Source organism: Rhinolophus sinicus, chromosome 11 (genome assembly GCF_057876585.1).
Source record: "Rhinolophus sinicus isolate RSI-liver-muscle chromosome 11, RSI-T2T, whole genome shotgun sequence".
Classification (NCBI taxonomy): Eukaryota; Metazoa; Chordata; class Mammalia; order Chiroptera; family Rhinolophidae; genus Rhinolophus; species Rhinolophus sinicus.
Genome location: NC_142511.1, coordinates 13,426,161 through 13,450,333, shown reverse-complemented (window position 1 = coordinate 13,450,333; position 24,173 = coordinate 13,426,161). Strand labels below are relative to the sequence as shown.

General features: G+C 41.3%; 1 protein-coding gene across 2 annotated transcripts in view; it reads left to right on the top strand.

Moving 5' to 3' along the window:
* Positions 1 to 24,173, top strand: part of NIBAN1 (niban apoptosis regulator 1) — a 167,894-nt gene that overhangs the window by 88,302 nt on the left and 55,419 nt on the right. For both annotated transcript variants that reach the window (XM_019738093.3, XM_019738092.3), the window contains exons 2-5: positions 5,199 to 5,329; positions 8,623 to 8,754; positions 12,156 to 12,270; positions 17,088 to 17,255. In XM_019738093.3, coding sequence (XP_019593652.3) covers positions 5,199 to 5,329; positions 8,623 to 8,754; positions 12,156 to 12,270; positions 17,088 to 17,255 — 546 coding nt within the window. The remainder of the gene's footprint in view (positions 1 to 5,198; positions 5,330 to 8,622; positions 8,755 to 12,155; positions 12,271 to 17,087; positions 17,256 to 24,173) is intronic.

The following is a 24,173-nucleotide window of genomic DNA, read 5'->3' as shown; positions in this document are numbered from 1 at the left end:
CTAAGAGTAATCCACTATAAACAGTATCTTTCAAAAAGAAAACTAATGTTAAAATTAGAATTCAACTGCTACAGAACTGCAAGGTTAACAAAGAACCTTCTAGAATGAGAAACTATGCAAACCTTTTGGGCTCTTCAGACTTCACATAAGTTTTACCCTAGACCCTTTATACGTCCCATGTTTACAGACAGGTCAAGAGAAAAAACAAAAAGGCTTTCGTGTGTACATAACTCCCCACGTATAATTTCAAGGACAAAATTCATTTAAAAGCCTAAAAGGAATTAATCAGATTAAGAGTCTGATTTAAAAAAAAAAAAAACAAATCAGTTGAGCTTTGAGAGTATATATTTTGAACAATAAATATTCGAGCTGAGAACTGTGCTTTTCTCCTCTCTTTGGGTATTGACATGGGTTTCATGATTGCAATGCATTGTACTTTGCTTTAACTCTTAAATATGTACACAGCCATTCTTTCATTCATTCAACAAATATCCACTGAGTACATAGTTACAGTATCCCCTTGGAGGAGGGATAAGCTGTATTTAAACAGCTGTAGCAAAAGTGGTGCACAGTTTGGGGAGAATGCAAAAGAAGATAAGATGGTTTTCAGCTGGGGAGAGCCAAAAAGGCTTCTCCTTGGGTTGGGATTGCCGTCTGGGCTTGAAGGGTCTGAGAGTGGCTGGCAGGGCATTTAAGGGGAGAAGGAGGCGTGAGGACATGGGCATATACAGAAGACAAGGAGGCAGTTTGAGGAGGTGGGAAATAAGGATACTTGGGGCCAGATCCCAGGGCTTTGGGGCCAGGCTAAGTGGTTAGTACTTCAGGCAGTAGGGAACTCTTGAACGTTTTTATGAAGGTCATGACATGGTGTTGAAGCAACATGTCAAACGAAGCTTGTCAGGCCAGGACACAGAGGATTGATTGTGCCTCTACGACTTGAGGTGTACCTCTTAGGGCTTTCAAAAGAGTTCCCTAGGAGCATTAATGGTTCTGGAGGACAGTTCCCCACTCTAACATCTGGGTCTTGATAACTTGTGCCAGCTTTCTCTTGAGTGGGACCATGGTGGTTGGCTTGGATTCAGCCTCTCCTGCTCTGCTCCATCAGCTCTGAACTTACTCTGTCCACTTCCCAGAATCTGCCTCTGCCACACAGACCAAGCTTTGGCTATGTCCCATAACCCTGCAGGATCCTCCTCTGGCGTTGACTTTTTTGTTCCTCTTTTAGAGCTGAGAGCTAGTAAGGTTTTTTTTTGGCTCTGCTGTGATGCTGAGATAGGGCAGATGAAGAGACTTTTACAATATCATTAAAGAGATAATAAAGACTTGATTTAAGGTGTGGTGGTTGGGATGGGGGGAAAGGGGGTGAATTCAAGAAATGTTGTGCAAAAGAGAACTGACTGGGTGGTGAACACACAATGTGATATATAGATGATGTATTACAGAATTGTACACCTGAAATCTATGTAACTTGACTAACCATTGTCACCCCAATAAACTTTAATTTTAAAAAAAGTATTGTGCAAATAGAAGTGACAAGATCTGATAATTGAATAAAAACGTGAGGAAGAAGGAATCAAATAACAGTGAGTTTTTGAACCTATATGAATTCAAATGGTTTTGAAAGGGCCAGAAGATATAATACTTTTCTTAACTCTTACAAATTTGAACTGAAACTAAGTGTTGTGAGCAGAGTTGTCAAAGAAGCTTCTTTTAGCTTCAGTGATAATGTCCCTGAAGGGTGTTTTGTGCAGCCGGGTCAAAAAAAATTGTGCCAACAGTATCCCAGAGCAGGCGGCAACAATTGAGTAGGATTAGGAGAAATATGTGCCAGAAATACTGGGGTAACAAAATGTGTAAGAAACCCTTCCATTGGTTCTAGTCTTTGTATTATTGAGTAACTTACTTTTAGGAAAGTCCTGGCACTATGTTTTACAAACAGTGTAGGAAAGGGAAGATGATACGAAACTGGAAGGTTCGGTGGGGAATGAAGGGAATTCAGTACTGAAGAATCTGGAACACTGTGGACACAGGCTGGTTTCAGTGGAAGTTATTTTATGGTCACACCCCTGGGGCTGACCCACTTTATTCGAATGATTTCTTGGTGGAATATTAAATCATAGTCAACATTTATTGAGCAATCAGTGTATCAGGCATTGCTCTAGACATTTTTCTACCTGCAGACTATTTCATTTAATCCAGAGAAAACCCTGTGGAATAGGTGTCTCTTATGTCCATTTTACAGGCGAGAAAATTGAGGCTCAAAGAGAGGCTCAATATGACAGCTATGAACTCATGCATTTGCTTTGGCTCATTAACGCCAAAGTTTCATTTAGTTGGTTTTAATTCCGGGATGCACTCAGGGCCTCTTATGTGCTGATAAGTGTTCCTGAAACATCTGTGAAAATGTCGGTTGTATTTGTTGTGAATCTGCCATGCGTGGGACCTCTGTTCTGTGTGGGCACGATGGCCCCAGTTAAAGAATTACATCAGACAGCCTGCTTTGGGCTTCTCCTAGATTCCTGAAGTTCAGCTTCAGGACAGTCCCTTGGTAGTTGGCTTGGAGGCCCCATCATCCCCATTATCATCATCGATTTAATTACTGTGGATTGTTGAAAACTTTCTATGTGCCAGCTGCAGTGCTAAGCACTGTACTGCATTATTTCACATAATTACAATAACACTATGAGATTGCTCCTCTTGTCTTCATTTTATACACGAGGAAGTAACTGGCATGAGGTACCACAGCTGGTAACTAGCAGAGATGGGACACAAACCCATGTCTGTCTGACATCAGAGTCCGTCTTCCTAACCACAGCGGTATTTTGTCCTAGCACCAGGCTTTTCTCAAAGTGTCAAGATCCCTACATTGGGTTTTCTTTCCTTTATTTGGGTTTAGATAGGCTTAATCTAAAAGCTCCATCCATTTTGGGATTTGCTTTAGGTTCTCTTTCCCCGAGAACGTGTGACGTTGTCAGCTGTTTTATTCACATTTTGAACCAGTCATTAGGTTAATCACCCAAAGGAGCTTTAATCCCCTTTTTATGTGTTGCCTGGTGGATGATGCGTTGATGGTACCATATGTAATATTCAAATCACGGAAGCATTTTTCTCATACATTGGGAGGGAGTGGTGGCATTGTAGCACCTCAGCAGAAGCTGGGCGTCCTTGAGGGAAGCTTAGTAATGTGGCAGGAAATCTGGTTTCAAGCTTTGTAGAGCTCATCATAAAATGACATCCAACTCCTTTCATTGAAACCCAAGTTCCTGCAAGAGGGCAAAAATTAGCATCAGAAATTAACAGGCTGCTTTTCTGCTAGGCCAAAGAGTGCGTACTTAGACCTAAAGGGCAAATTTTGTTGATCGTTTATATGTTTCACGAAGGTGAGGTTCACTGTCATTGTGAGAATTCTCAAAGACGTCCCACTCCTGTGTAAGAAAATTATAGACCAGGATATAGAATTTTCTTGTTTATGCACTACATAAAAGCTAATAAAAATAATAGCCAATTAGACAGTTATAAAGCCTGAGAGTATTAAAGTATTGTGCAAATATTGATTAATAATGATCCCATAAACTCACAGATCAAGCAAAAGCATGCCTGATTCAAATCATGGGAACTTTCATTTGCATTTTCACAGAAGTTATTATTAGTGGGTCTGAAAGCACCTTACAAGTATTAATTATTAAAGCGCATAAATCTGACCAGAAAATGTCATTGTTTTGAGGAAATAAGCAAGAATTTCCCTTTGCCTCATACGTGAGACCGAAATGCCTGAGCTAAAGTAGGCTTCTCCATAAAAAGACTATTCATGCACTATGGATGTTTGGCCTGTGATTCTGTAGGGTAGAAGCTGGCAGCCATGGATTCAAGTTTCTTGTATTGAGTATCTCAACCTATGTGGTTAGAACTCTTCACTTATTTTTGAAATTTTGCATGCATAATAGCTCTAAACAAATCTTGCCAGTGTGTTGTACTTTAATATTTCTTTGCTGACTGTAATATCAAATTTGAAAACAAAAATTATGCCAAGTTCACACAAAAGTATTTACAAATAGTTTGGAATGTTATGTCGCGTTTATTTTTTCTCAAGTTAAATATCTTACTCCAAGAACGAAGAGCTTGTAAGCACAGTCCATGGGCCTGTATTTATTTCTGTATCCTGTAGCAACTCCTCAGAAGGTTCTGGCAATTTCCAATCTGCTTCAGAATACTCCTTTTCTCTTTCGCCTCTATTTCTCATTCTTCTTTCCCTTCTTTGCAACTACCCCACTCTCCAAAGCTAAGTACAGGTTGCAAACGCTCAAGAATATTCCCAGGGCCTGACTCTTCCCTCTTCCTCCATCTCAAGTCCTTGAGCTGTCCCCACACGGTTGAGTCTCAGCTTTATTTTCTTCTGGTGCGGAGACAGTATATTGCAATTTTTGGTCACTCTTGTGCGGCAGCTGTACTTCCATGGTTATGCTTCAATGTCACAAAGATTCCAAGGAAAGTGTGAACTTTCCTTGGCGAGCACCTTCCTTTACAGTTAGGCACCCTGGAGCCTGGAGAGAAAGAATGGCTAGAATTGGGACCAGAACGCAGGTCTTCAGACTCTTAAAGCAAAGCTTTCCCCTCTACCTCCTGACAATTCCAAAATGGTCTGAATGACAACGAATTTTAAACCCAAAACATATGGGTAGAACTAGAAGAAGTAGTTTCTTGAGTTTTCATCCAGGGCTGTGGATCAGCAAGACAAGAGGAAGAGCCTTAGCGATCTGAAGACGAAGGGAGTGATGTGTGTACAGAGCTGAAATGATGGGCCCTGGATTATTGCTGTGTAGGAGTTGACTGAAAGGAGATAGAATGAAGAGCACGTGGCAGTGGAGACCCGGGTGAGGTAGAACGGTGGCTGTGGAAGGATTAGAAGGATGGCTGAGTTTATGGCCGTGGCGATGGCTTGTTGGTGTAAAATGACATAAAATTCTATTGGTTACTGGATGGATGGCCCTTAGGGACAGCAGAGTCTCTCAGGATGAGGTCAGAAGGGGAGAGAGAGGTAAAGGCATGTGTAGCATGTTCTCAGGACAGGTGGGCTCATGTATTTGTGGGAAAACGGTGTTAGGGAGCCCTGAGGGGTGTTTATACAATTATGTAGATGTGTGTCTATTCTGCGAGAATGCTCCTTTTCTTAATTCCAATTTCCTTTTTTTTTTCCCCAGGGAAAACTGAGGCTGCTGTCAAAAACTTCAGCCCCTTCTACAGTCGCCAGTACTCTGTGGCTTTCTGCAACCACATGCGCAGTGAAGTAGAGCAGCAAAGAGACTTGACGTCACAGTTTTTGAAGACCAAGGTAACTCGTGGACATTTGGTTTCTTTACATGTTTTGCTCACTGAGGAATGCTTTATAACTCATAGTATATCTGAATAAACAATCATTTGAATGGTTGCTTTTGAAAAATGTGTTCTCAGCTCATTTCTTGCTCAAAAAACTCTATTTACCTGTAAGTTAGACGTATGATTTCTTGTTGATGGTGTAATCCATAGTAGAAAAACAAAACTAGCATGATCCAATTTTATTATGTTTTCCCCACACTGATGCTTTGGTATTAGAAAATTTGACTTGCTGTAGTAAAGCTCAGTTTAAAAAAAGTCATGATTTTAGTACCTTGTGCTATGAGCATGTTTATTTTGGTCATTGATCAAATGTGATTTCCTCTTCTAATCTCCTAACTTATTCTTTCTCCTTTGCTCCATTATAATAATTCTACACAACCTTAACAAATAAGTATTGATACCTAATAAGTGCCAGGCCCTATTCCAAGAACTGGGGAAAAAGACGAATTTCCTCTGCCTTCCTACTTATATTCAAACGTAGGACACAGACAATAAACAACTAAATGAGCATCAGGTGATAATAAATGCTACAAAGAAAAATAAAGCAGGAGTATTATTTTAGAGAAGATAGAGAAGGCCTCTGTGGAGATGACATCTGAGCAGAAACTGGAGTGAAATAAGAGTAGGCTGTGTGAATACCTGAGGGAAGAGTGTTTCAGGCAGACGCAAGGGCAAATGCAGTGCAGAGACCTTGCCGCATTCGTTAGCACATCAGGAAGGCTGGTGTGCTGAGAGCAGTGTGAGCAAGAGAGAAGGGACAAGAATTGACTGCAGAGTGACAGGTAGTGACAAGACCAGGGGGGACCCAGAGACCACAAAAAGGGTTTTTAATTTTGTTTTGAGTGTAATGGGAAGTTTTGGGAGGGTATTGAACACAGAGTGACTTAAAATTTAAGTGATCTTTCTGGCCTCTCTATAGCGAACGAACTATGGAGAGAGACAGGAGGGGAAATTGGAGACTGATGAGGAGGACACTGGAGTAGTCGAAGAGAAGGACAGTGGCCAATCGGACTAGGATAGCGATGGGAGGGGTTCTGCGGAAAGGTCCAAGTCAAGATATACTTGAGATAGAGCTGATACAACTTGCTAATGGATTGGGTGTGATTTACCATGTTTCCCTGAAAATAAGACATAGCCAGACCATCAGCTCTAAAGCCTCTTTTGGAGCAAAAATTAATATAAGACCTGGTATTATATTATATTATGTAAGACCCGCTATTCTACTCTATTCTATTCTATTCTACCCGGTATTATATTATATTATATTATATTATATTATATTATATTATATTATATTATATTATATTGTATTATATTATACCCCATCTTATCTCATAGTAAAATAAGACTGGGTCTTCTATTAATTTTTTGCTCCAAAAGATGCATTAGAGCTGATAGTCCGGCTGGGTCTTATTTTTGGGGTAACACGGTAATAGAAGAAGAGAGAAATCAGTGATGACTTCTTGGTTTTTAGCCTAAGCAAGTGAGTGTGTGGAGTTGCCGTTTGGATAGAAGAGTCAGAGGTGCATGGGGATCATGAGTTCATTTTTGGCCATGTTAAATTTAAGAAACTCATTTGGCGCACACCCGTGGAAATGTTGAGTAGACAGTTGAATGCTCCGAACTGGAGCTCAGTGGAAAGGTTGAGGATAGGGAAGGGGTAGGGATTTCTTAGCTTATAACTGGTAGTAAAGCCATGGGTCATGGTCGAGGGGGAGCAGAGACAGAGAAAAGAAGAGGTTTCATGACCAAGCCCTGGATCCTCCAACATTTGGAGATCAGAAAAAGGAGAAGGATCCAGCAAGATGGATGGAGAAGAAATAGCCTGTGGAGTAGAAGAAAAATCAGGAGAAGTTCAGAGTGCCAGAAAGCAAATAAAAGAGGGGTTTCAAGAAGGAGGGTGTATTGAATGGGTCAACTACTGCTGTGAGGTTGAGTAAGGTGATCAGTAGATTTCGCTTCATGTGTAGGAATCACTCAATGTTGTCTCCATAGACCAGTGATTCTCCAAATTTAGAAAGCTTGTTAGCAATGCAAATTCTAGCCCACATCCTCAGGGATTCTGATATAGTAAGTCTAGGGTGAGGCCACATTTTAAAGAAGCATATCAATTGGGCCAGTTAAGCGGCCCAAGTTTAAGAAATGCCACGTATAAGAATGATAAATAGTTTAGCTTATATATGGTTTCAATCTCATTTGAAGAGAACAGTGAGAGCCTCTCTTACCTGTTAATGAGGTAAGGTAGGAAGGAGACTGCCTCATTGTCTGTCAGGATGGAATATTAAGCCCTGGGATTCAGAAGTGAATTAATTTCATCCCTCAGACGATTCTTAAAAAGATTAGCATATCCATCTTCTCTGTACGGTTCATGTAAATCTTGCCTGGAAGTGGAGGGATGAGTTTCTAAAGGCGTTATGATTTGTTTAATAAAGGGAAAAAGATGTAAATTCACGTGAAAGACAAGAGGCCCGTTCCTACGTTTTGAGATAATACAGGAATTGCACCATGAGGCAGGATGGGACTTATCCCTTACACAATTAGTCCATTGAAAGACCTAACCAGGATTCACACAAGAGACTCTCCGACAGCACATATGTCACCACATATGTTAATGACAAATCCTCAGACTTTTAAGTAGAAGAGGTAGAACTGAGGTTTGCTGGCTTGCCTGCTTGTGTGTTCATTGGGGAGCCAACATGGGCTCCTTGGGAAGCCTGGCGATGGGTTAAGTGTTTGGGCTTTTGGGTCTGAGAAAACCATTGAGCACTGCCTCTGGAGGCTGCCTGAAGGTGTGGTGAATAGGCGAATAGCCTGTTAGCCCTCCCGCTTTTCAGGACAGAACCCTAAGGCATATTCAGGGTTACGGTGTCTATTTCCTGGGGATAGGTGTCTGCAGCTTATACTTCACTGCTTCACTCCCTTCTCTTCCACAGTTTATCAAGGATTTATGAAGTGCCATGTGTATCCCAGGCATAACCTTATGCTATAACCCCTTCATATGCTTCTGTTCCTGTAGCGTAATGGAGGGAAATGGAAATCCCAGAAATGTCAATAAGACAAACGTTTGTATTTTGTCAGGAGGAGTAGGAAAGGGAAGTATGGAAGATTGGGAAAGAAGCAACAATTTCTCCAGGATCTCAGCGCAAGACGGTTTCCTAAAATATTCCTTGAAATGCCATGGACAGACTTAGTGGTAGCATAGTAGGTTATGTTTTGTTGTGCTAATTAATTGTGTTCATCTTCTTTAAGCCGCCACTGGAGCCTGGAACTGTTTTGTATGAAGCAGAACTAACACAGTTTGCTGAAGACACAAAGAAATGGAAGGAGAGATATGTCGTGGTTAAAAATGATTTTGCTGTGGAGAGCTATGAGAATAAAGAGGTAAGACGTTTTCTCGTTACCGTTGGTTCTGGCAGTTTTCTTAAACATTGGCTGTGTCAATGGCCACGGCCTCTCCTTCAAGACTGATTCTTTCAATAAGCAGTCACTCTTACGTAGGTACTCCTTTCAGTCCAAAGATATTTATTGAGTGCTTATTATATGCTACGTGTTGTAAAGCGTCCTGGGCATTTCACAGTAGATGAGACAGATGCTCGTCGTCTAGTGGACAAGATAGACTTTGAACAAGTAACTGCAAGTGAGTGTGAAAATAGAAGCTTATATTGAGTGGCCAGTGCAGGAGCCTTCCCAGCATCATTCAGCTGTCCTGATATCTCTCCCTCTCTGCTCTGTGCCTCCATGTCTTGCCAGTGGCTGAGGAGTTATTTAATAAGATTGTGATTGAATTTGCACAAGTTCCTAGGAATTCAGAACATGTCACATACTTATTCCTCTTATTCTTACAGATTTTTTTTTTCACTTGATTTTTTCCTGGTTATCTCATGCTGTTTCTTGCCTGTAAAATGTAGAGCAAATGAGATAACGTATGTAAAGTACCTAGCACTGGAGGACTTCGGTTTTTATTGGTTCCCGTTTCTTTCCCCAGGGGAAGGATAGTGGTGTAGAGGAAAGAACACTGGGCATTTAGAAAACTAAAGTTTAGGTTGGGCTTCAATTAAACTAGAGATCCCAACGGTTCCTTTCAGAGCTCTTACTGTACACATTTTTAATCTACATAGATTCTCAAGCTGCCTTTGAAATGAAAAGTTATTATGTATCAGTTAAAGGTGGTAACATTTAAAACTCTGCTCTCTTGACTCTAAGTTCAAGAGCAGCCAGGTAACCTCCACTGATACTCTGAGCAATACCCTTGATGCTAAACCTTTAGGAAGAGACTTCAGACTGACAGACCAATGTGTTCCCTTCGCATTTCTGATGGGAAATAGAAATAAATACAGTATACACTTATTCCATTGGCAACCAGGCAATGCCTTCTTGGGTAGTCTTCTTCTTTTCAACACTCATTAAGCTAATATTTTCTCTGCTTATCTATATTAGGATTTTATTCAACACTCGATTTGCTGTCTGAAGCAAATCATCAATACACAACAGATAATAATGATAATAATTACAAATTACCTTAATTTTGTATGGCACGTTACAATGTCCTCTCAAGGAAGCTTGAGAAGAGGCAGTATTGCGAAATGGTTATATTGTGGGCTTTGCATCACCTTCTCCAGTTACTAGATGTGTCCTTCCGTAAGTCATGAATCTCCTTGAGCCTCAGTTTTCTCATCTGTAAAATGGTGAGCATGATGCCTTCCTCACCATGTTATTGTGCAGATTGAACAAATGAATGCATTGGAGCCCTCAGCATATGGCCACGCACTGGCCCCACCCTATACAGAGCAGTTGTTTGTATAATTACTGCGAACTAACGGGGAGGAGACAGTCATCGAGCTTGCTCTTGGGTTTATTAAGGTTTTCACTATACTTGGCACTAACTGAAGTTTCATTTTGAATCAAATTTGGTGTTTTTCCTCTTTTCATTTTTTACGCTATCTCCCTCAACTTTCAATTTATTTGCTCACCATTTTCAAATGAACCTGTTTGGATTTTTAAGATACAGTTACACAATTTTATAATAACCAAGTATTTTAAAAACAAAACAAGGGTGGGGGGTGGGAGATGAGGGTAAGGGGGATCAAATATATGGTGATGGAAGGAGAACTGACTCTGGGTGGTGAACACACAATGGGATTGATAGATGATGTATTACAGAATTGTACACCTGAAATCTATGTAATTTTACTAACAATTGTCACCCCAATAAATTTAAAAAATAAATTAAAACAAAACAAAACAAACAAAACAAAACAAAAAACTTTGGAAATTAAAAAAATGCCATGCAGTTTGCCATAATTTCTAAAAGTTTTAATAATATCCTGTTTTTAATTTATAAAAGTATTTTTTATATCACACCACCTAAAAGTTATATATCAAGCGCCTACATCGCCTGTTATTTTATTGAGAGTTTAGTTTCAGCTGGTAAGTAAACAGGAGAAATGAAGCATTCTTATTTGATAATCACTTCCTACTTCCTACACACTTTCACTGGACTGGACAGACCCAGGTATGAATCCTGGATTTGTCACCTACTCATCAATGGGACATTGACAAGTTACCTTTGAGCTTTGAGCTTCATTTTCCGTATTTACAAAATGAAGATAATAACTAGTTCATAGTACTGTTTTGAGGATTAAGTAATATGATGTTTATAAAAGCCCAGATTTAGAGTCTTGTAACAAAAACGCATTTTAGCTTTGAAACCAGTCTGAATCGAACTGCTTCTAAACTTGATCAGAATGAGCCAACTTTAAACTCTTCTGTTATGTTCTGGGTCCCTGGTGTACTTAAGCAATTGATTACTGGTTTTTACAAGTCTGAAAACAACCTTCTTAGATAGACAAGAGTTTGTTTTCTTTGGGCCTCTTCAGTCACTATCTTTTGATGTTGAATGTGTTATTCTGATTTTGTTGCCCTGTTCAGCATTACTGGAGTTATTCCCAAGAGTACCTGGCTAGATTTGGGGCTCCACAGTTTGCTTAGTTTCAATTCTCAATTTGCTTTTTAGCTTGTTATTCTCAAAATTTGCCTTGACACAAGCCCTGCCATCAGATGCACAGATGTCAGTTTTATCTTATCTGTTTGTCCTTGTGGGTATATGTGTTTAACAAACTGCTTTGTGCTTGAGCAATGCTCTGTACCTCTTTTACATTTCCTGACCGGCAAAGCTTTTTGTCTGCTGGCCAGAATTCGTTCTGATGTCACGATATTGCACTTCCAACCCAGATCATTTTACTGCAAAGCAGTCTCACTTCTGAGGGCAGCGTGGTGGCATATTTTGTCATGGCAACATTTTTATGTTGTTGATGAAAATCCATGGCAACCATGATCGCAGCTACCTGTCCCACAATCTCATTAGTCATCAGTCTGCAAGCATTTTGTTCAGCAAATGTCTGTACGTATCCTCACCCTTGTGTGGTTATTGGAATGATTCAGGTGCCAGCGTCTCAACTGGTAAGTGTGGTGCAGGATTTCTAGAAGTTACCAAGATTATGGTGTCCTCACTTGAGAAACGTACCTCAGTGAATCTCCCTGAGGTTAGGGATTCTGATTTACCATGCTGTGACCATCGCACAAAAGTACTAAAGTAATACCTTGCACTTAGCAGTTCGACACAACATAGTTTTTGAATAAATGGCTCTTACTCAATGACTAGTGTGGGAGTTGTTTATCTCTGAGTGTTTGGATCTGGGTCTGTCTATTTCTAATATTTTTGATATTTTCAAAAAATCCCCGTGGGGAAAATAAATCACTCATTTATGCTTTTTCTTTCCCAGGCCTATCAGAGAGGAACTGCTCCTAAAAGCCGAATTCTTCCAGCTGGTGGAAAGGTGTTAACGTCAGAAGAGGAATACAATTTATTATCTGACCGGCATTTCCCAGACCCTCTTGGTGAGTTGCTGAGCATTCTTTCCCAGGGCAAAATTCCTCAACTTGCTTTCTTTAGCAGCTAGACATGTGGTTCTCAATGGGGAAGGCAGATTTCACTCTCCAGGGACTTTTGGCAGTGTCTGGAGACATTTTTTGGTATTCACAACTTGGAGAGATGGTGCTACAGGCGCTTAGTGGGTAGAGGCCAGTGACACTGTTAACCATCCTACAATGCATAAGACAGCCCCAGACAATAAGAATTATTTGGCATAAAATATCAATAGTTGCAGAAGTTGAGAAACTCTGGGTTAGATATACATTCTTCGTAGATCAATGGAAGATGTAATTTCCCTAATTTAGGTAAACATTGTACTACTTCTATTGTTTTAAATCACACTCAGTGATACATAAGTCAGTTGCTGTGTTTCTAGTGCATGGAAATGTGCCATTGGTTGGGCATCTTGAGGCTTTTAGAATATATTAGAAGCTGTAATAGCTCTACACGGGACAGCAGAAATAAAAAGAAAGGGCCCACTCTGTGAAATGTACAATCTCATCTTTCAGTAAGCAAGCCTGGACCTGTTAGGGCATATATTTTTCTAATTTTAGGAAGATATGCAATAGAATATCCTAAATTGACAAAATGCTTTTTACAAGTGTTACAGTAACTCATAGCTACAGTGTAAAAAAGCATTGCATTAATTAGTGTATTTATAAATAATAGCTGAATGCTGCCATGGAAAGAGCATTGAACTGAGAATTGGGAGACTGAATTTTTATCGAGTTCTAACTTATCAAGTGCTTTCCCTAATGTTATTAAATTTCTCTGATTTCTGTTTCTCCAACTCTAGGGCCTTGAACTTGAAAATCTGGAAGGATCTTTCCATCACTAGCATGCTTTGATTCTCATTCATTTCACTTTTTCCATGTAGAGAAAGTGATGGATAATATATATATAAACCAAATAGTGCCTTTCATAGAGATCCATGAGCTGTGGATAATGTAATAACTCCATCTGGCTTTGTGTAAATCATACCACACAGTAATTGTTATGTTTCTTGAAGAGAGCGCTGGTTCTTATTAATGAGTATAATCATTTCATTAGAATTTACGGAGAAAAATCTAATCATTTTTTCAATTGCTATTTTGGTGCAGAATGCTTAGCATAGTGTTTTTAATAACACTATTTAAAAGATTGGCACATGGACCATAAGTCTAGATTAACAAACTATTATTAAGTAATTCAGGCTAACATAACATTTTATGTACATTATACATATTATTATATTTTCTTTCAACATCTACGTATTTGTCATCTTGGCTCTAAAGCTGCTGCTAGAAATGGGAATGCCAACATGATGACTCTTCCGAATCTCTCCAAAGAAACTTTCCAATGAAATGAATCAGAACAGACAATGTATTAATTGACTTATTGATGAAATCATATCAGAAGGAATGAAATGGAATAAGAAGCACAAATCCTGTGTGACTAATGCTGTTTGGCTCAGGGCTTCCGCTTGGGGGCATTTCAATGACATTTTTTATTCTATGGTATGGCCTTCTAAGATGTAAAAATAGAATATTCTACAGTAGATCATTTGTGATATCCTTGTGACTTAACTCAGAAAACGCTGCAGATTGATGGCATCTGGAAAACTGTTGTAAAAGATTAAGTGAGAGATAGTTATTTAAAAGGCTAATAGGGGTGAATTTTATGGGGCTTTCTGAAGCTTTTAGTCACTATTGCTTTTAGTAGTTGGCACAAAATTGTGACATCTTTGAAAGGGCCAGGCGGATTGTTTCACAAAACCATATTAATCAGGAAGATGCCCTTTGTGATACTAATCCGACTGGAAAACATAAAGGCACAATCAAGGTGGGAGGAATTAACCTCGCTCGAGAAAAAGCACTAGAGGTTTGTCAGTAAATGTCTTTTTTACACAGTATTCTGCTGAGGTGATATATCAAAAGTGCCCCCTGTCTTGCCAAAGTGATTCATTTCATTTAGTTGGCATCTAGTTTGCTGCAAAACAAGATTTTTTATCTTGTTGAAGATATTTGGATATTAGCCATCCAGTGCTGGTGTGAGAGTTCCATAAATGTCAGAGACTCTTTCTAGCTTTCGCCCCCTTTATTTCTAGGTGGTAGGCCTTACTGACGTAGTCCAAGATGGCTGCTGGAGAGCCAGCCATGGCTTTTTCATTCCAGACAGCAGGAGAGAGAAAAGCAAAGGAGTGGGGCACATTCAGTCTCTTTAAGGATACTTCCAGGAAGTTTCATGGCCACTTCAGATTACATTCCAGTGGTCGGGACATAGTGCCTGTGACACACCAAGCTGCCCTAGAGGCTAGAAATACAATCTTTAATCTATGCAGCACTTGCTCAATGAAAAATCAAGGGCTTTGTTATCAAGAAAGAAGGGAGAATAGGTAATATGTTACAACTCAGGGGTCTCTGCTACAGTTCAATGATTCATTCATTTATTCGTTCATATGTTGATTCATTCTTAGGTTATTATGTGCCAGGTATTTTGCTAGTGGGACGAAGTTTATACTCCCAGTGCTTTCTGTATTACCTTCAGATTTAAGGACACTGGAAGCAGGGTTCCCATATAAGCCCCAAGAAATCTTTTCTTTATCTAAGCCAATCTTGGTTTATTAATATGCCAGTAGCAAGACTCGGTTCTAGAGTGTCCTTTATGGTTATGACCCATTTCTTGGTATGCCCAGTGCTTCCAATGGCTACTGAAAGGGTCCTGCTTCCCTCTCTTTCCCTGAGATTGATGCCCATGATATAGGCAGGGATACAGAACTAATTTGTTCTTTTGTTTGTTCTCCATGACTCTGGAAATAAGCTGGGATTCATTCAAACAAGTGCAATGTCATATAATTAGAACACATGGAAGGGAAAGTTTAGGTAGGGGATCTGAATAGCAGTACAAAGTTCTGACAATTAAGTTTGCGAACTCATCCTAGAAAAAGCGCTACATACCTCGTTGCTGAATATCACTCTGGTCACCTTCGAAGTACTCCCTTTGGGAAGCTATGCACTGATGCGAGTGCCTAGTCCACCCTTCAAAGCAATTTTGCAACTCTTTTTCTGGAATGGCCATCAGAGCTGCTGTCATATTACCCATGATGTCCTGAATGTCATCAAAATGTCTTCCTTTCAATATTTCCTTTATCTTCGGGTAAAAAAAGAAGTCATTTAGGGCCAGATCAGGTGATCAGGGAGGGTGTTCCAATACAGTTATTTGTTTACTGGCTAAAAATTCTCTCACAGACAGTGCAGTGTGAGCTGGTGCATTGTCGTGATGCAAGAGCCATGAATTGTTGGCAAAAAGTTCAGGTCATCTAACTTCTTCACCCAGCCTTTGTAGCACTTCCAAATAGTAAACGTGGTGAACTGTTTGTCCAATTGGTACAAATTCATAATGAATAATCCCTCTGATATCAAAAAAAGGTTAGCAACATGGTTGCAACACGTTCGCGAACTTAATTGTTAGACCTCCTATGGCTTCACATGAGTTTCTTGGAATTGATTTTGAGGGAAGAGGTAAAAGTCCCCATTGCTTAAGGCTTTTAAAATTTCCTAGGACAATGTAACACATTTATCCATTCAAGAAACTATAGTTCAACACCTACTAGGTTCCATGACTGACATGCACTGAGGATACAAAAATATGTAAGATGCAGTCTCCATCCTCTTGGAGCTCTGCAAGAGTGGTTCTGATATTTGGGGAAAATCAATAGGGCAGCTTATCTCACTCTGCACCTCTTACCCTGAGTGCGGGTGCCAGCCATGGAAACAAATCATCACAATATTGTGGGAGAACAAGGCAGGGAGCACCCAGCTCTGTCTCTGGCAGTAAAGGGCGGTGCCAACAAAGGCAGCCCAGCGGAGGTGGCTTTTGAACTGATTTTTGAAGGATGAATGAGAATTTTCTATGCAAAACTATGATGTAAGGGAAGGAGGAAGCAGGAATATGAACTATAAAAACAATATGTGGTCATGGAATGGCTGACTACACCCAGGGAAAGTGGAAGCTGAGAGTAAAGCAGAAACCAGTACAGAACAGGAAACAAACCCCAACACTTAACAGGGAGATGGGCAGAAGGGACAGAGGAACCAATAAAGGGGACAAAGAAGAAACAATTTTTAAAAAGCATCAAGGGCTCCAGGAGAGAGGTGCTCCTGCAAAGCACAGGAAGAGCATGTTTTCAAAAGAAGGGGGTGTTAACAGCAACAGGTGTTTCAGATCGGTTTTAAAGGACAGATAACAAAGAAGGAGCCCTAGGCTGGTAGTCAGGGTGACGCTAGTGACCTCAGCAATGGTTTCGGGACTGGTGGGGCAGGACCAAGACTAAGGTGAAAATAGGGGTTGGAGGCATGAAGACAGCAAATGCTTGTTCAGCCGTGACAAGGAGGAGGGAGGAAGTGCAGGGAAAGAGGTGACCTGGGGAATCAGAGCCTGCAGGGGGAGCAGGCTGAGTGTCTGCACAAATGGACAGGTTGGCCCGCGGTGGGCGAGTTGAGAAGAGCAAGCGCTGTCTGCATGTTATTTCGATGTGAAGAAGTTGGGAAAGATTGGGTCTGGTGGCCATGGTTGTCTCTGTGGGGCAGGAGGTGAGGCCACCTGCTGGAGTGACACAGGTGAAGCTGGTGGAGGGATTCATAAGCCTGCACTCTCATTTCCCCCACCCTGTGGGGATCTCTCACACCACCATTCCTTTCCATGCATGGCTTGCCACAGAGCGTTACCTTCACAGCCTGCAGTAAGTATTTTAAATACAAGATACCCATCTTAAATCGTCTTTGTGTTTTCAATATTTCTTTAGCACCGAATGAGAAGGAGAACACTCAGCCCTTCGTGGTCCTGCCGAAGGAATACCCCGTGTACCTGTGGCAGCCATTCCTCAGACACGCCTACTTCTGCTTCCACGAGGCCCCCGACCAGAAGAAGTTCAGTGGTCTCCTGAGTGACTGCATCAGACATCTAAACCATGGTATGGCATGGCAGCCCTTTTGTCCCCAGCGGGGCTCCTTTTTCTCAGTTGACCTGGTCAGTCATCTGTTAGAATGATTCCTAGAAAGAGCCACAGAGGGTGCTGCCTCCAGGACAGAGAGGGAAACCAAGTTAAGTGAGAGTTTTGTATGCTGGGAGCGTGGGCCACACGCTGGTTGTCTAGTCAGGTCGGGGCAGCCTCAGGGAGACAGAATGTGGAACAGGTACCTGATGGCACATGTAGGCACCCAGTCAAAGCTCCATCTTCACACATGTCATTTTGCATATAATTCATCCTCCTCTTTTTTCCTGATTTTTTTTTTTTAAATCTGAATGACAGCAGGAATTGTATGTCAATTGTCCCTGGCAAAATCCTAGTCCTGATGACATTTCTTGCTCATTCCCATCTTTATTTCTGAATAAAAGATACTCAAAACTTTAGAGTATGTAAGAATCATCTAGAGAACTTCTACACAGACTTTGGGGCTCCACCCTCAGCTATCCAGAGTCACTGGGTCGACAGTGGGTCCCCATTTTGCTTTTCAAACAAGCTGCTAAGGCCGCTGATACCGTTGATCCCTGGGCCACCCTTGCAGCGGTGCTGCTTCGGACCCCAGCGCTTCGAGGTATGGATTCAAGTAACATTACGTCTCTAATCCAGACGTTTCAGTCCAATATGTGATGTTTTTGATGAATTGTAAATGCTGATTTTTTCTGGACTCCATAAAGCCTTCAGGTACAGACACTTCACAAGGTAACGTGATAGTTATCAAAGTGAACGGGTTACAGAGCAACTAGAAGTGATCACATAGTAATGGAGAGAGCTCAGTCCTGGAGGCTGGTCAGGGGAGGCCGCTCTGAACAGGTCACATCTGAGCTGTTGCCTCATCGCTCTGTGCCTTTAGTTCCTAACAAGGCTAATTTCATTGTGCACTTACTTTAAAGGTCTGGGGTTTCCCTGAGAGTGTCAGTCCCACAGAGCAAAGGTCACTAGAGGTGTATGTGAGGTGTCTGCTCTTGATTTTAGCTTGTGTATTGCTGGGAGACGCATGGAAAAGGATAATCTTGCTCGTTTGCTCTAGCAAGTCTGAGCAACCCTGGTCATACCATTGTTTCCTAAGTAGTTGGGGACTTCATCAAAATGATACCTTTATTCATATCTTGCCTTGTGGTTTTGAGGTCTTAGAGACAAAGAATTGTCCCGCACTGGCTGATCTGTTTGGCTCCCTTTTCAGTTCACTCACACCGCTGTGTCTGGGGCCTTGGCTTAGCACAAACATGTAGTTGGCACTCAACCCAGGAACCACGAAGGTTCACTAAGCCGAGGCTGGTCTCTGCCCAGCCAGATGGGACTTGCTTCATTCCCCCTTCCATGTACATAATAGGAATTTCTCTGGGGAGTTTTTGGATGTTGTGCAGCCTGCGTTTAGACTCCATTTATGGAAGATTTCAGTCGATTCAAAACCCAGCTCTGCTGTCCAGTTTGTTAGAGGCCCCGAGATCACGAGATACAGTCACATTGCTGGTTCTGTGTCACATTCCTCTGTCCAGAAACCACGTCTCCTCACTGAGGCTTTACGCAGACTTATTTAATGTGATTTGGCATTAAGGAGGTCCAGTCAGAGCCAGAGACAATCAAACTCTCGTAGGGAACAGCCCTTGACTGGCGTGGGCCTGTGAGCTCATGGGGTTTTCCCTTCTCTCCTCTGTTTATGTGTCTCTGACAGCACAAGGTACCTCTCATCTTTACTGAATCACTTGTTTTGTTTCAGTCTCTACCTGTTAGTCATTGTAGGATCTTGAGTAAACCCGTAAGAGGTTTCACAGACTCCCAGGTAACCATTATTTGTTTTCCATAATTACCAGAAGAGTTTAGAAAATAGATGTGAAATTAGGGCTGTGATACAGGCCAGAAGTGTTGAGGGGGCTTGAGGAGGCTGCTGGTTTCTACCCCCAGGCAACCAGAGCAAGGGCTGGCAGCCAGCGACGTTGGCTCTCAGTCCACCGAGCACCTCTGAGATATACTAGCAGCTGATGCTGGGCCACTAGTAATCCCTTCCACTCACAAGTCCTCAGGGACCCCCCCCCCCACTCCAGTTTTATTGAGATATAATTAACATATAATATTGTATTCGTTTCAATTGGGCCCCATAATGATTTCACATACGTATACATTGAAAAGTGATTGCCATAGTAAGTTTAGTTAACATCTGTCACCTGACATAGTTACAAATTTCTTTTCTTGTGATGAGAACTTTTTAGATCTCTTTCAACAGCTTTTCATATACAACACAGTATCGTTAACTACAGTCACCATGTTGTACATTATATCCCCAGAATTTATGTGTCTTATAACCAGAAGTTTGTACTTTTTGACCACCTTCACCCATTTCTCCAATCCCCCACCCTCTGCTTCTGGCAACCACTCATCTGTTCTCTATTTCTCTGAGTTCAGTTTTTTTTTTAGATTCCACATATAAGTGAGATCATAAAGTATTGTCTTTCTCTGTCTGACTTATTTCACTTAGCATAATACCCTCAAGGGATCTTTGTGGGAAGATAATTTCATTGCCTTTCTGATAAGGTCCACCAACGATGTCTGTCACTTGGGGTTCCCAGGACACCTCCCTTAGTGCTCAACCCAGCCCACTTGCCCCAGGAGTTCTGGGTTCTAGTTGGTCGAGGTATCCATGTCCATTCATTCCGAATCCGGAACTTCTTCTCCTGTTCCTCTTCATGGGTGGGTTTGTTTCCTATTTAACAATGGCAAAGGACCTGGTTACACCTTATTCTTAGACAATACGGCTATGTCCTCAGGTAGGTGAGGGCAAGTAGAGGGCTCTCTACTTCTCCTTCTTCGAGAAAGGAAGCTGCCTGCCTCCAATATTATTCACACTTCTAAGGAACACAGAGGGGTGTGTGTATGTGTGTGTGTGTGTGTGTTGGGCACCTCTTCATTGAGCAGCCCTAAGAAAACTCCATGATGACTCTTCAGCACAACATCCCACTCCAACACACTGGACTAAATATCAAACCCATTGCATGACACGTGCCTAGAGCAGCCGCTGTCCTCTATGCTTCTGGAATTTCCCTGCAACCCTTGTCCCCGAGGAGGAAAGGCCAGGGGTCTAAATGTCCACTGCTACAAAATGGGACTTTTGGGAAGCCAAGATATTTCAACACGGTCCTGTAGTCCAAAATTCAGTCCCATTCTTCAGAATTTTTGTTTTCGAAATATGGTATGTAAACTACATTGTAGTTGCAGGGATATAGTTAAAACCAACATAGAGGGCTGTACACATGCAATGGGGACTAATGATCATTATTAATGTGCATCTATGCTGGCAGCTCAGGGTAATCATTTCTTGGCATGGGAAATTGCAAGAAAGGAAAAAAGTGTTTTTGGTGGGAAGAATAGGATATGTGGGGGCCACGAAGTGAGTCACAGCCTGGACCATTAGAGACACTGAAAGAATTTTGTGTGGCTGGTGCTTGAGAGAACTTAGGAGCCAAGTGAGAATGGGCAGATGGGCAGGATCCAGGCTATAAAGGGCTTTGCAGTGCGTAGTAAGGGATTTGCACTTTATTCTAACCGCAATAGGAAGCCATTAAAGGGTATTAAGCAGATAAGTGACTCAGTCATATAGTCATTATAAAAAGGTCACACTGGTTGCTATGTGGGCAGTAGATGGGAGGGTTGCAGGCTGGGTTGCCAGGAGGCCACTTAAGACGTGTTAGCAGGCAACAGATGGTGGTAGCTTGCACCCCAGGGGTGACTGTAGAGATGACACAAGGTGGCTGGATAAGAGAGATATCCAAGAAGTAGAATCAATAGAATTTAAGGATAGATAATGTGGGGAGTGAGGCAGCAGTGGGACCACCCAAGGAAGAGCCCCCAGGATTCTGCCCTTCTCTGAGATGGGGACCTTGTGTAAGGAGGAGCAGGTTCTAGGGAAAGGAGCAGGTATCTAGTGTTGCCGATGTTGAGAAGGAGACATCTGTGGACAGCCAGGGGAGGAAGTCTCATAGACACGTGCATGGATAAGACTGGACAGCAGGAGCAGCATCTGCTGTGGAAACAGGTGGGAAGTCAGCGGCCTGGGTGTGGTCACTGACTTTGTGGGAAAGATGCAGCTTGCAAACCCCTCAAAGGCACAGGCTGTTATCTCTGTATCCCCAGCAATGGGCCAAGGGCCCGGCACCTGGTATAGGCGCTGCAAATATGTCCACCCTCCATCCTTAGGTCCACTTGCACATATGCCCATGTGGGAAAAAGCATGGGGCATGTGAACGGGTGCAGTTTAAAGGTATTTGTGCTCAAACTCTGTAAACATTAAAGTAAAATAGATGGGTGCTTTTGTGTTAAGCGCTAACTTATTCACTCGCTACATGGATCTATGATTTTACTGTTGACACTTTAAGCAGCATATTTATTAGGAAGATAAAACCTTTGTGAAATTCAGTGACTCAGTTAGGCTCTCTGACTCACCCTCTTCCTACGGATACCTCCTCAATTGCCAGTGACTCTCCTGCATTTTATTTCAAATTCATTGCTACCAACCTGCGGTGGGACTCATATAAAAAGCATTCCCAAAGGCTTTTCATTGATCTTCCTTTTTCCAATTACTGCCACCTCCTTCATCGTATGACACTCAGATAAATCATCCTTAAACAGAATTTCTGATTAAAATTCTTCAGTGGCACTGACATTGTTAAAAAGATGAAACACTCTGTGCCGGAGAGATTGGCTGTGTCTGATTTCCTACAATTCTCAAGCACAAGCCGCCTTCCCCAACCTTGCTGTCCTTCCCCTCCCTCCTTCCTCGGATGGAAGTTTTACTTCCACTTCTTTGGCCTTTCAGTATGCCTGGAACACCCACTCCTCATCTATTTAAATTCTCTCCTGCTTCTTTGAGAACAAGCTTCAGTCTGAGCTCTGCCATGAAAACCACAGGGATAACTTCACTAGTACTTATTATCTGTCTCACTGATCGAATACACCGCATTCTGCCTTCCATTATTCACTGTCATGTCTAGTTGTCCTGTTTCTCTAACTCCATCTCAAGTTCCTCCAGGGAAATCCTGTGTCATCCTTGGAATCCTCCTGTAGCGCCCAGACAAATGCCTTGTGTTTCATAACATGATTTGAAGACACTAATGAATTGGTAACTTAATACTAAAGCTGGTTTCAGAATCTAGGTATGATTTTAGAGATGACAATTGTAAATGGGGTTTGGCCTAACTGATAAACACATTGGCGTGAGCAAATGAAGGATTGGTCAATATGTCACTATAAAGCTGCCATTCACTGGATGAATGGTGATTCTGGAAAGGAGATGGAACGCTGGCTAAGTTTTGTTCAAGAGTGCTGTCCTAGCTTGAAGGACAGCGAGGAGTGCCACTAAACAAATGCCAGTGTTCCTATCATCATGAACACTAAGGAAGAGGGGTCAGTAGAATATGTGGGAAGCACGAAGGCACATGGTTTGGGGGGAAAAAATAGTATAAAAGGAGAGCCCAGAGGACGCTGATAAAAAGAACACAGTCATGAAGTGACACTCTGCAAACCTCTGCTTCAAGTTGGACGGATCAATCACCGATGACAGTTACGACATCCAAGGCTGAATGTGGAGCCGTCACAGTGATTAAACTTTGGAATCCATTGCTGTCAGGTTGTATGCCTTGAATTCTTACCCCAGAAATGCCATGTGAATTCAAACGCCTTCCTTACATTTGATTTTGACACTTGCACATTTTAGATGTTCAATAAATGTTGCTGAAATCAAATTGAATTTTAAAACAGGAAAGGATCTCACCACTCAAATTAGAGCAAATCCTTTTTGGTGTGTTTATTTGAACGTGATGTGTTGTGCTTTCCAGTACTTAACGGCAGGTCTCAATTCTGTTTTCACTAACTTAATTTTTACTTGGAGCAGTAGCTTTTCAGCTCATTATCGTCTATGAAACAAGTTAATTCCTTGAGGAACCAAGGGTCTTATGTGGGCACCAATTGATTTTAAGTGAAAATACACAATGAATTTTATTTTGTTATATGTGTAAACATACATATGAATTTGTGGCACATGATTATATTTATAGACACATCTGAGTTAGAAAATTCTAACTAGGTTGGGCTTTTATACTACAAATGAATAATGTTTGGACCTACTAGATAAATACAAGTACAAGTTTTGTAAACATCTTTTTGTATGCTCTTACTTATAAAGGGTATTCTTTTGTTGCAATGCCTAACAACCTCTATGCATTGTAAGCAAAAATGCTTGCTAAATTACTGTTTAATAAATAACTACATGTCCATTTCCAATTTTCATGGGACTGTCCCTAGCGAAGTTCTTTCAAAGGATTCTGTTTGGAGATTACATTCTCCTCTTGAATTTAGTCTGTGCTCTTTGCTTCACACAGTTAATACTTTACAAATTATAAATATTTCTCTTTGTCCCTTTGTGACTATGTCATTTTCTCTTAAGAAGTTATCACTTCCCTTCTCAAACCCTTGCCTACTGTTTATAAAACTCTAAATTTGGAAGGGACCTTACTGGCTAACTTATTCCAACCCCTCAGAGTTGATTTATGATAAGGTTCAAATAGTGACTTACTTGCCCAAGGTCCTGGCTAGTTAGAGGTATAGGACCAGTTGTCCTGACACCTACTTCTTGACTACTGTTTCAATTACACATTTCATATTGTCTTTTCAGCATTACTTTTTTTTTTTTTTTTTTTTACTTTTTTTTTTTTTTAATTAGTTTCAGGTGCACAAGACAAAGCAAAACTTAGACATTTATCATTTATATCCCTCACACTGTGTGAACCCCCCTCCCCCCATCCACTATCCCTCAGCATTACTTTTTAAAGACGTTTTCATCTCTTGGTCGTTTAAAACACATTACTATTAAATCAA